Source organism: Mustelus asterias, chromosome X (genome assembly GCF_964213995.1).
Source record: "Mustelus asterias chromosome X, sMusAst1.hap1.1, whole genome shotgun sequence".
NCBI classification, from domain to species: Eukaryota; Metazoa; Chordata; class Chondrichthyes; order Carcharhiniformes; family Triakidae; genus Mustelus; species Mustelus asterias.
Window position 1 is genome coordinate 15,862,009 of NC_135834.1, and position 12,773 is coordinate 15,874,781.

A 12,773-nucleotide genomic window follows, 5' to 3' on the forward strand; every position below is an offset into this window, starting at 1 on the left:
CAAGCCAAGGAGATATTTAGGCACAGTTAACCAAAAGCTTGGTCAATAAGACCGCTTTGAAAGATGGTCTTAAAGAGGGTGAGGAAGTGGAGAGGAAGAAGGGATTAGGTAGGGAATTTCAGTTTGCATGGCCCAGGCAGCTGAAGGCAGGGCCACCAATGGTGGAGCAAAGGGAGGGATGCACGAGAGGCCAGAGGCAGAGGAATGGTGAGTTTGTATGACAGGTTGTATGGGTGAGAGGTGGTTAGAGAGATAGAGAGGGCGAGGCCATGTTGAAATTTAAATGCTTCAATGAGGATTGGGGGAGCAGAGGCCAGGATGGGTGAGGGAATAGGATATAGGAGAAAAATTTAGGATGTGGAAATTTATGCAGGGTGGAGGATAGAAGGCCAGCCAGGAGAGAATTGAGTCAAATCTTTAAACGACAATGGTATAGATGAGAATTTCAGTGATAGATAGGCTAAGGCTGGGTTGGAGCTAGGTGATATTATGGAGGTAGAAGTAGGACTTTGTGATGGAAAGGATATGTGGTCAGAAGTTGAGCTCAGGGTTGAATAGGCCATTGATATTGCAAACAGTCTGCTCAACTGGAGTCTGGAATTGCTGGCAAGAGTATGGAGTTTGTGGTGGGAATCAAAGACACTGACTGCAGTCATCCAATAGTTTAGCTGGAGGAACCTGGAGTTCACACAAGACTGGGCACCAGACAAGGAGCCTAAGAACACAGAGACAGAGAAGTGATGGAAAGGGAGAGTTGGGTATTGTTTGCGTGTGTGGAAGTTGACCCCACATCTGCAGTTGATGTAGCCAAGGGGCAGCACATGGGGGAGGGAGAGGGCCAAAGACTCAGCAGCTAACAAGTGGGAATCCAGTAACTCATTATTTTGAACCCCTGCCCCCAGAAAATAATGAAAATCATCACCAATGCTTAAATCAAATAAAAAATTGATCTTTTTGTCACACAATAGATTAACACAATCACAAGCGCCTGGAGTGTCTTAGTTACACATCAAATTGCATTTTGCGGTAATTACACAAGATGTTAAAACTGTCACCATTTGATGGAAAGGATCCATGCAGGCCACGCCAAAAATACAGCCCTGAAACAACTAGGTATGTCTCAAAGAGCTGGGCTACAAACGACTGCTGTGGTGAGACCACATCCTGTTAAGAGCACGGCACAGGCGTGTTTAACCGCATCCTGTGGAAGTGAAGCTGTCTTTCTGAAAAATCAATGTTCACTTTATAAACGGGGAATATTTCACTCGGTCCTTCCAGAAAAATATAATTGAAAAAAGAAACACACACACACAGTTACCTATGACCTCTACTTCCAACCATGAAGATGCCTTTTAAAATATCCTCTGTTGATCATATTTAATAGAGCCTTTATATTACTCAGGATCACTTTAAATAATTGTTCTTTCTACTTTCATTTCTGGTGCTCTGGAACTGCCCTCAGCTGTGAACAAAAATGTATTTTTTTAGTCCCATTAAATATGGGACACAAAACTGCCAACCTGTCCTGGAGTCTCCAAAAATTCAAGATGAATTCCCCTGGATGCTGGTGAATGGACCCAGGGCAAAGATCACCAGGGCATTGGAAATAATGGTGTTCTCAATTTAAAAAAAACACTACCATTTATCAGTTATAGAAAAACACGGAAGATATGAAGCAAAGGCTGTTCGACTGGGTCAGATGGTTGAAGGTGGGAGGTTGTGCAATAAAAACTCCAGGGATACATCCCACCCGAATTGGCAAGCCCTGTGATACTGAGTGACAGAGCCGAGGAAGATCGGAAATGGTGTGTGCTGCAGGGAGAACTTCAATGGTAAAAGTTGTGGTGGTGGGGGTAGGGGGGGTGTTAGTCTCCATACTTAAATAACCAGCTAACAATCAATCATGACAAGTCAAATCCTGATCTCCTCTAATGTTCACATACACCTAGTTTCCAGCAGGAATCACTGAATGGCAAACCGGGCTGATCTTCCCCCTCCCAAAGCCAAAAGGCACCAGGGTCCCGGGTGAGCAATTATGGGCACAAATTTCCATTTTCTGTTGTTGCAAATTTGAATGCGAGTTTAACGAAGGCAGCTTCCTGATTTTGTGTAGGCAATGGCACAGTGGGTTGCACTCATGCCTCGGAGACAGAAGATCATGGTTTTGAGTCCCAATACAGAGATTTGAGCACAATAATCTAGGTTGACACTCCTTGTGCAGTACTGAAAGAGTGCTACACTGTTCAAATGTGGTGTTAAACCAAGGTCCCATTAGCCCTCTCAGGTGGACAAAGAAGAAAGCAGGGAGTTCTCTGCAATGTCCGAGTCAATATGTATCCCTCGACCAACAATTATCTGGTCATTCTCACATTTGAGGTTTGTGGAAGCTTGCTGTGCACAAATTGGCTATCTTGTTTCCTACATTACAACAGTGACTATACTTCAAAAAGGACTTAATTGGCTGGAAAGTGCTTTGAGACATCCTGAGGTTGTGAAAGGCACTTTCTTTTTGTTTGGTTCCAAAAATATTTGCAACTATTGAACCAAATTTTCTGTGCTTTCTCCCATCAAAATTGCAAAGGTTCACATCTCATTATGCATGACATAGTGTACTGCCACATTAATCACTTCCTTCAATAACAAGATAGATTAACTTTTTTGCTAATTTAACATTTGACACTTCCAATCAGCTGTGTTTAAAATAGATGGGCCTGAGTTTTGCAGTGACAGAGTTATTTCAGCAATGTTCTTTTGCTGCCACTGATGAATCAATTGTAATTGTAATGGCTATCTATAGGAGGCAAAAGCCTGATGCCATTTAATTTAACCCACAGTGGTTTGTCTGAGTCTTCTGTCCGGTTATTTTTTTCAGAATTTAAAACAGGACAACCAAATTGGAATCAGGAGCCTGATATTTAACTCCAGGCGACCAGCAGACTGTCCGATGCCTTTCCATGCCCTGGAGCAAAGGGCTTAGAAGGTTTTAAGTGCCCTGACCTTGTTTCCATATTAAAACAAAAGGACTTGCATTTATTCAGCACCTTTCACCAAGTCAGGATGTCCCAATGTGTTTTAGTCAATGAAGTACTTTTGAAGCACAGTCACTGTTGTAATGTAGGAAACACGGCAGCCAATTTGTACACAGCAAGATCCCACAAACTTCAATATGATAATGGCCAGGTAATCTGTTTTTAGGTGTTGATTGAGGGATAAATATTGGCCAGGATACCAAGGAGAACTCCCCTCCACCAGAGGGGGCAGACTAATAATCTGGTCATGCAACTCATTGAAGTTTGTGACCCACTACCCATCAGAGGTTTCGTAACTTGATATAGATCAAGACTCAATTCAGAGATATATCTGGCCTATATGGCTCTGTACCGCACTGCAGGAAAAGAGCTCTGCTTGCCATGGACAGTGAGATCACAAACACACCTATTGAGTGAATTTATGACATGGCACCCAATCCAAATCTTTCTCCCATTATATGGGCAAGACATTTTGATTTGCAGTTTTCACATAAATAGCTAGAATCAATTCCCAAAACACAGGCTAAAATTCCAGAACCCCATTTGAAAAGAAACAGAATTTAACTTATTCACTAGCTGTACAGCTATGTCCCTGGAAATGGCAATAAAAAGAAAAAAATCTTTGTTGAAATGAAATGCATTTTTGCAGGGAAATTATCCATTGGCTGCTCCTGGTATCTTATGCTAAGAACTTATTTGGATGGTTCTATATTCCTGCAGCCTATTAGCCCATTAGCTGTCAGTGACTTTTAGGAATCAATTTAGCCAGCAGCAGGGATTTGAGAGACGCTGAGAATGTCTCCATAGAGTCATAGAGGTTTACAGCATGGAAACAGGCCCTTCGGCCCAACTTGTCCATGCCGCCCTTTTTTTAAAAACCCCTAAACTAATCCCAATTGCCCGCATTTGGCCCATATCCCTCTATACCCATCGTACCCATGTAACTATCTAAATGCTTTTTAAAAGACAAAATTGTACCCGCCTCTACTACTGCCTCTGGCAGCTTGTTCCAGACACTCACCACCCTCTGTGTGAAAAAACTGCCCCTCTGGACACTTTTGTATCTCTCCCCTCTCACCTTAAACCTATGCCCTCTAGTTTTAGACTCCCCTACCTTTGGGAAAAGATATTGACTATCTACCTTGTCTATGCCCCTCGTTATGTTATAGACCTCTATAAGGTCACTCCTCAGCCTCCTACGCTCCAGAGAAAAAAGTCCCAGTCTATTCAGCCTCTCCTTATAACTCAATCCATCAAATCCCGGTAGCATCCTAGTAAATCTTTTCTGCACTCTTTCTAGTTTAATAATATCCTTTCCATAATAGGGTGACCAGAATTGCATACAGTATTCCAAGTGTGGCCTTACCAATGTCTTGTACAACTTCAACAAGACGTCCCAACTCCTGTATTCAATGTTCTGACCGATGAAACCAAGCATGCCGAATGCCTTCTTCACCACTCTGTCCACCTGTGACTCCACTTTCAAGGAGCTATGAACCTGTACCCCTAGATCTCTTTGTTCTGTAACTCTCCCCAGCGCCCTACCATTAACTGAGTAAGTCCTGCCCTGGTTCAATCTACCAAAATGCATCACCTCGCATTTGTGTAAATTAAACTCCATTTATTGGTCCGTTTATTCCATTATGGACCATTTGTGAACAATGTGATCTTGCACTGAGAATTACAAAGTGAAAACGCACCAAGTTAAAGATAAATGGAAGCTAATGCTTCTTCGCGAGCTGTGAGCAGCCCTGTTGCCACATCCTGTGCCACCACGTGCCAGGATGTGGGTATGCAGCCATGATGTTTCACAGGGCAAGTTCCCAATCGTACGGAGGGAAGGAATATTGAGAGATATTAATCCTAGCTACTCTATTGTACCTCCTGTTGATAATGCACGAGGCATGCCTTTTACATGCGTCAGATATTTATTTACAGTGGGGGAGGGGGGATGAAACATAAATACAAATCCAATTGTTAAATGCAATCAACAAGTAATTCTCTGGCATGAAAGGGGCTTTATCGTCACAGAAAGTCTCCTTTGCTTAGCCTAACATGGCTACCTCCCATGGCAATGCCACTGAGTGCTTTTCCAGATTGCCTCAGTGTTGTCAGAGCTAACTCTCACTAAATGGGCCATGAACTATAAAGCGAGTGTGAGCTTCAACAATCTTTAGGAAGACCATTCATTTCAAAAGTTCTATTGTGGATTAAACAGAAACATCATACACAGACCATTAGTAATCTATTAAGCTTTAATTACTTCCATATTTTAAGATCTGGAAGCCTTCAGGGAACAAGCATTCAATAAAAATGCATTTGGTGGAAGGATCCATTGGTATGTTTGAAATATGAGCAGGTGCCATTTGAGCCCAGCTAACCGAGGAATAGCCTCATGAAGAATACTAAAGCTGAATTGATTAAGCATCAAATTTGATTAGTTATTGACCAGTGTTAACAGATTGGCCTTTTCTGTGCTACATCATTCTATGATAAAGTGATTCCAACGCCTCAGTCCAACGGGACTCTCTGGGTGCAATGTGGCTTCAGAAAACCCTCAGCCATCAAGACTCACAAGTCTGGGGTGTTCCCCTGGCCCCTGTTTGAGGATGCTACAAGCTCCACCTGCCCACCACAAAACTGGCATCCTGGTGCTGCATCGCCCAACTGTTAAATCTTCCCAATTTCCTTCCCCTCTGTGGAGGAGAGGAGGGCAGCTGATTCTAATTCTCCAAACTTCCTCCTCGGTATGACGGAGCATTATTACCTCATTGTGTTATTCTTTTAAAACGGCATCTTTTTTAGTTCTTGTTAACATCTGAAGGGGAAACAGATTTCAGGACAACTGTGTGAATTAGAGTTGGTAAACCTCCAGGATTGTCGTGGAGGCTCCGGAATGAAAGATTCTTTTACTGGACACTGCAGTGAGCAACCCCAGAGACCAATCAGACGGGTATTCGAAAATATTTGTGTTTCTTTGAACACTTTTGTTTTTTAGTGAGAAAAATATTGGTGATGGGACTGGCCAAAGCAGGACATGAGGGATGAAAGTTCCAGGAATGGGCAACTTTAAAATTTTGTTCAGAAAATCAACTGCCCACAGATTGAGAACAGAAAATAACTCAAATCCTGAGCTTTTTTTTTGGTGTGATTTGAATCCCTCTCATTTGAGGCTTCCCCTGAATAGAACTCTAAAATGTTCAGACTGACAGGTTTATTTTGCTCAATTACTAGAGGATCTCTTGTGGCATTGTTCAGGTTGAGTTGGAGGATCAGCTGGTTTACGACAGGAGTATTGTACCACATAAATCTTCCCGTTAGACTCGCCAAGGAAGGTCCACAACTGGCCAACAGGGCAGGAGCACACAAACCATGGGATGCGCAATTCAGCCAATGCTCCTTGTAAAATTTCATTGTTGCGCACAGCCAGTTTTTCCTATGGATGATATCTTTAGATTTCTTTGTGCAACTGCACATGTGGGATACTTAACACAGAACAAGGCCTGCATGGTACCTTTCAGGTTGCTACACAGGCATGCAGTGGAAACACTGGGAATGGCTATTCAGCTCATCAAGTTCACTCCCTTCCACACTATGAACTCTTTTCCACTCCTTCACTTTGCTGAGAAAATGTCCCATTAATATTCCACAATGAACCTTAAGGTATTGGAATAAAGTCCAGAAGATTCAGCAATTCCAACTTCTCTATTATGCTGATTCCTTCATCTCCAGCAGTGAGGGAGCCACTAAGTCCAATACAGGTACTTCATCATCTCAATCTATATCTAGGCCAATAATCCGTTGTTGCAAACGAGATATTATCCAGTTCATTTTTGCAGGAGTTCATCAGATTCACTTTGATAACTGTGGTCGAAAGTGTCCTCCACAGATCAATGAGTGTGGTAGAATTTCTTTTAATCTCTGATCTCACTCGATACACTCGGAAAATAGAAACAAGCGGCATGACTTGTATTTTGACCCATTTGCTACTGAGCAAATTTTACAATGTAAAACTTCTTTTGAATGAAAGCAGTAATTATGTTTTGCATCATTCATAACACATATGGCCTGCCCATTTTAATACAGAATATCCCAGAAGTGGCCTATATTTACAGCTGTGCCCTGAATTGCAGCCTTAGTTCACATGAAGTACTAGAACTCATGAGGAACCTTAAGGAACTATAGTGCTCACCTTCTGGAGACTCATCCCGGACATAGGTGCCAGTCAGATATCGATGTATGAGTGCAGACTTCCCACTGCGCAGACTGCCAACCAATCCCTTCAAAGAAACCAAGACATCAGTTCACATTTGTTTGATTCACAAGAATGCAACTAGATCAGACAGCACATAACTAGGAAGAAACATCAAACACACTGGAGCTTTTTTTCTCTAGAATAGAAAAGGCTAAGCTGGGTGATCTGGTTGAGGACTTTAAAAATACAAAAGGGTTTGATGGAGTCAATGTTGTGAAGATGTTTCTACTTGAGGGGTGGCGGAGACCAGAACGAGGGGGCCGCAAATTTAGGACTAATAAATCTAATAGGGAATTCAGGAGAAACCTCTTTACCTAGAAAGTAGCGAGAATGTGAAACTCGCTACCAAGGTGAATAGCGTTGATGCATTTAAGGGGGAAGCTGGATAAACACGAGGAAGGAATAGAAGGATGTGGTAATAAGGGGTTGGGGGAGGCTCATGTGGAGCATAAACCAGTTGGTCCAAACGGCCTGTTTCTGTGTTGTGGACTCTATGTAACAGTGTGATCTGGTTTCTATCTTCTTTCTTCACTGTGTCCACTGCAGACCTTGTTAAGGATCTCTACCAGCCCGGAGGTTTTGGTTCAAATCTCAGGTGCAGACCATAAATACCATATCAGGCCACCAGAGGGGTCACAATTGGTGAGACCAGCTGGGGATATCAGTTTTATCCTTCTAGTCTAAGTTGTAAACATCACCATCATGCACTATCTAGTGGCCTGACTAAGAACAAAGCAAAGCTCAGTCAGCATGGCCATCCTCTGGGATACATTGCTGAGCCACCTGAAAACAGGGTGTTGACTCCAGCAGACAGCATTAATGTCATAACTGCTAAAACTATACAGCCACGTATCTCTACACAGACTCTTGTCCAAGATTGGCTCGCTCAGTCAGTTAAACTCGACTCAAAGCAAAACCTACTGGGTTCAAATCCTGGCATGGTTCAATCTTCTGAAATGATATCATGCCTTATTGAGTGTGGGGGCAAACAGGAGCATGCAGTGTCTCCTGATTGTCAACAGAAACAAGAATCAGCATCAGGCTCAAAATGGCGTGTGAGCAACTTTTTACAATCTGTATTAATGACTTGGATGAAGGGATAGACTGCATTGTGGCCAAATTTGCTGACAATACAAAGATAGATCGGAAAGCAGCTTATGAGGAGATACAGGATCTGCAAAGGATAGATTGAATGGGCAAAAATTTGGCAGATGGCATATGTGGGAAAACGTGAGGTCGTCCACTTTGGCAAGAAGAGAGAAACAGCTATTTCAATGGAGAGTGTCTGTGAATGCTGCAGTATAGAGGGAGATCTGCTCAAAGACAGAGAGCTTGGTCACATCCTGCTGAACTCTCTCAACTCTCTGTCATCATAGAAACCCTACAGTGCAGAAGGAGGCCATTCGGCCCATCGAGTCTGCACCGACCACAATCCCACCCAGGCCCTACCCCCACATATTTACCCGCTAATCCCTCTAACCTACACATCTCAGGGGCAATTTTAACCTAGCCAATCAACCTAACCCGCACATCTTTGGACTGTGGGAGGAAACCGGAGCACCCGGAGGAAACCCACGCAAACACGAGGAGAATGTGCAAACTCCACACAGACAGTGACCCGAGCCGGGAATTGAACCCAGGACCCTGGAGCTGTGAAGCAGCAGTGCTAACCACTGTGCTACCGTGCCGCCCCAATGTGTAGGCTGTTTTGTGTCATACACACTAGGGACAGAGAGATTGCTCATAAGATAAGAAATAGGAGCAGGAGTAGACTACTCGGCCCCGCTCCACCATTCAATAAAATCATGGCTGATTTGATTGTGGTCTTAACTCGACTTTCCTGCCTGCCTGCCTTGTGATGTGACTCAAGCTTCAATATATTCAATGAACCAACCTCCACTGCTCTCTGGGGAAGAGAATTCCTCAGACTAACCACCCTCAAAAGAAATTCCTCCTCATCTCCATCTTCAATATGAAATCCCTTATTCTGAAATTGTCCCCCTAGTTTTAGATCCCCCTGTTACTCAGGATAAGCGGTTGAAGTGGAAGAATCACTTCACACTGGTCTTTTAGGTTCAAGCTATTTTATTGCAAGTCTCTTCCTCCGAGCTGTTAGCCGACAAGGAGCTTAAACTAGCAAAGTGTTGCAGCTGTTTCTATTTGTAACACAATCAATGTCACAGGTTTTACTAGCAATTCTCTTAACAAGGTAGTTGCACGCACTGTTAACGCCTTCCGTGCCCACTGGGCACCGCAGGGACTGGGGTGCATTACTGACCCTCTTTAATCACATTTTGATTTGATGTTTTAAGTTTCCTTTCCACTTTGTCCTTTGTTTTGGGCGGTTCCCCTCCTTTTGGGAGCTGCCCATTTTAATTTGTCCCTTTGTTAATTTGGTTTAGTTTATTTGGTTGGCCAAAAAAAGTGGTAGTTGCACACTCTGATCAGTAAGTAGTACATTGACTTCCCCACTAGGGGAACATCCTCTCAACATCTATCCTGTCAAGCCCTCCGCCCACCCACCAACCCCCAGCCCACTCAGAATCTTGTATGTTTCAATTAGACCGCTTCTCTTTCTTCTAAACTCCAATGAGTTTCGGCCCAACCTGCTCAATCCTTCCTGAGAAGACAAATCCCTCATCTTAGGAATCAGCCCAGTGAAACTGTCTGAACTGCTCCCAATGCAAGTATGTTTCTTTTTAAGTAAGGAGACCAAAAACTGTACACGGTACTGAGGTGTGATCTCACCAATGCTCTGTACAATTTTAGCACGATGTGACCAAGCTTTCTGAGCTTTGTAACACTTGTGGACAGATTTACAGATTATACATCCCTTTTCATCTATAGATACATCTGATCATCTTGATTTACTGCCATATTGTCATACTGGCTGTAGTAAATAAACCAAAGAGAACAATGACAAAAATAAATCATCATGACAAAATACTGTTTGTTGCATTGGCGCAGGAAGTAATATATGTCCAGGGGGATGTATAGAACGTTGGTTCGGCCGCATTTGGAATACTGCGTCCAGTTCTGGTCGCCACACTACCAGAAGGACGTGGAGGCTTTGGAGAGAGTACAGAGGAGGTTTACCAGGATGTCATAGAAATCATAGAAACCCTACAGTGCAGAAGGAGGCCATTCGGCCCATTGAGTCTGCACCGACCACAATCCCACCCAGGCCCTACCCCCACATATTTTACCCGCTAATCCCTCTAACCTACGCATCTCAGAACTCTAAGGGGCAATTTTTAACCTGGCCAATCAACCTAACCCGCACATCTTTGGACTGTGGGAGGAAACCGGAGCACCCGGAGGAAACCCACGCAGACACGAGAAGAATGTGCAAACTCCACACAGACAGTGACCCGAGCCAGGAATCGAACCCGGGACCCTGGAGCTGTGAAGCAGCAGTGCTAACCACTGTGCTACCGTGCCTGGTATGGAGGGACTTAGTTATGAGGAGAGATTGGGTAAACTGGGGTTGTTCTCCCTGGAAAGACGGAGGATGAGGGGAGACTTAATAGAGGTGTATAAAATTATGAAAGGCATAGATAGGGTGAACGGTGGGAAGCTTTTCCCCAGGTCGGTGGTGACGTTCACGAGGGGTCATAGGTTCAAGGTGAAGGGGGGGGAGGGGAGAGGTTTAACACAGATATCAGAAGGACATATTTTACACAGAGGGTGGTGGGGGCCTGGAATGCGCTGCCAGGCAAGGTGGTGGAGGCGGACACACTGGGAACGTTTAAGACTTATCTAGATAGCCACATGAACGGAGTGGGAATGGAGGGATACAAAAGAATGGACCGGGGAGCGGCGCGGGCTTGGAGGGCCGAAGGGCCTGTTCCTGTGCTGTATTGTTCTTTGTTTGTTCTTTGGGATATGGTTAAGGTACAAGTTCCTGCCATTAGAATGATTATATAAACTACGCAAGCCTCGATTTCAAGTTTCATAGGTGACACATGAACTCAGATTGTAATGTTCAATCAGCCATTTCTTACTCTGTGTTTAGCACACTCTGTATTTCACAGTAGATATGTCTCAGAAACAAGGGCATAAACCAGGTACCACAGTGACAGTGAAAATTACAGTTGTTGTGCTCATGACAGAAGCAACAAATAGGCAAACTTACCAACCGGAGCTCTGGGACTGAGCGGCTTAGCGTCCACTCTTGGCTGTTCACAAAGGCCTCTGAGAAGAAATTAAGATAAAGGAGGAAGTCAGCAATGAAAATGTAGAGAAATATTCAATTTAACATGCAGCAGGGGAGGGGAGAGATGTCTCCTGCTCATGTCGGGAACTGCATTTAAAAGGATTAGCCCAGCCCATATCCTAGAGTATGACCTTGCTCCAGAATATGGGATTGGGGAATTTACCTCCAAATCATTTCCATAGTTTCCTTTAATTCTTCCCTTGCCACTTTTCAACAATGTCCTGTAAAAACATTAGTAAGAAGTCTCACAACACCAGGTTAAAGTCCAACAGGTTTATTTGGTAGCAAATACCATAAGCTTTCGGAGCGCTGCTCCTTCGTCAGATAGATAGAACATAGAACAGTACAGCACAGAACAGGCCCTTCGGCCCACGATGTTGTGCCGAGCTTTATCTGAAACCAAGATCAAGCTATCCCACTCCCTATCATCCTGGTGTGCTCCATGTGCCTATCCAATAACCGCTTAAATGTTTCTAAAGTGTCTGACTCCACTATCACTGCAGGCAGTCCATTCCACACCCCAACCACTCTCTGCGTAAAGAACCTACCTCTGATATCCGTCCTGTATTTCCCACCACGAACCCTATAGTTATGCCCCCTTGTAATAGCTCCATCCACCCGAGGAAATAGTCTTTGAACGTTCACTCTATCTATCCCCTTCATCATTTTATACATGGAGTGGTCTCTGCTCTCAAACAGTGCACAGACACAGAAATCAAATTACAGAATACTGATTAGAATGCAAATCTCTACAGCCAGCCAGGTCTTAAATGTACAGACAATGTGGGTGGAGGGAGCATTCAACACAGGTTAAAGAGATGTGTATTATCTCCAGACAGAACAGCTAGTGAAATTCTGCAAGTCCAGGAGGCAAGCTGTGGGGGTTACTGATAATGTGACATAAATCCAACATCCCGGTTTAGGCCGTCCTCATGTGTGCGGAACTTGGCTATCAGTTTCTGCTCAGCGACTCTGTAATTTGATTTCTGTGTCTGTTTGCCCTGTTTGAGAACAGATATCCACTCCATCTGACAAAGGAGCAGCGCTCCGAAAGCTTATGGTATTTGCTACCAAATAAACCTGTTGGACTTTAACCTGGTGTTGTGAGACTTCTTACTGTGCTTACCCCAGTCCAACGCCGGCATCTCCACAACTGTAAAAACATGACAGCTTTATTTTGCAGATTAACTTCACAATGAGTCCGAGAACAATCTAGTGTGTAAAGTCATGAATGACACATTTTGATCACGTGTTCAAGCGATACACTGATCTG

General features: G+C 43.8%; 2 protein-coding genes across 3 annotated transcripts in view; both read right to left on the bottom strand.

The window, feature by feature from the left end:
- Positions 1-12,773, bottom strand: part of prim1 (DNA primase subunit 1) — a 728,932-nt gene that overhangs the window by 247,277 nt on the left and 468,882 nt on the right. The gene's annotated exons all lie outside the window — the stretch shown is intronic.
- LOC144482008 (arf-GAP with GTPase, ANK repeat and PH domain-containing protein 1-like) overlaps positions 1-12,773 on the bottom strand; it is a 182,168-nt gene that overhangs the window by 66,166 nt on the left and 103,229 nt on the right. For both annotated transcript variants that reach the window (XM_078201258.1, XM_078201259.1), the window contains exons 2-3: positions 11,420-11,478; positions 7,222-7,309 (exon numbers count right to left, since the gene is read on the bottom strand). In XM_078201258.1, the coding sequence (XP_078057384.1) occupies positions 7,222-7,309; positions 11,420-11,478 (147 nt within the window). The remainder of the gene's footprint in view (positions 1-7,221; positions 7,310-11,419; positions 11,479-12,773) is intronic.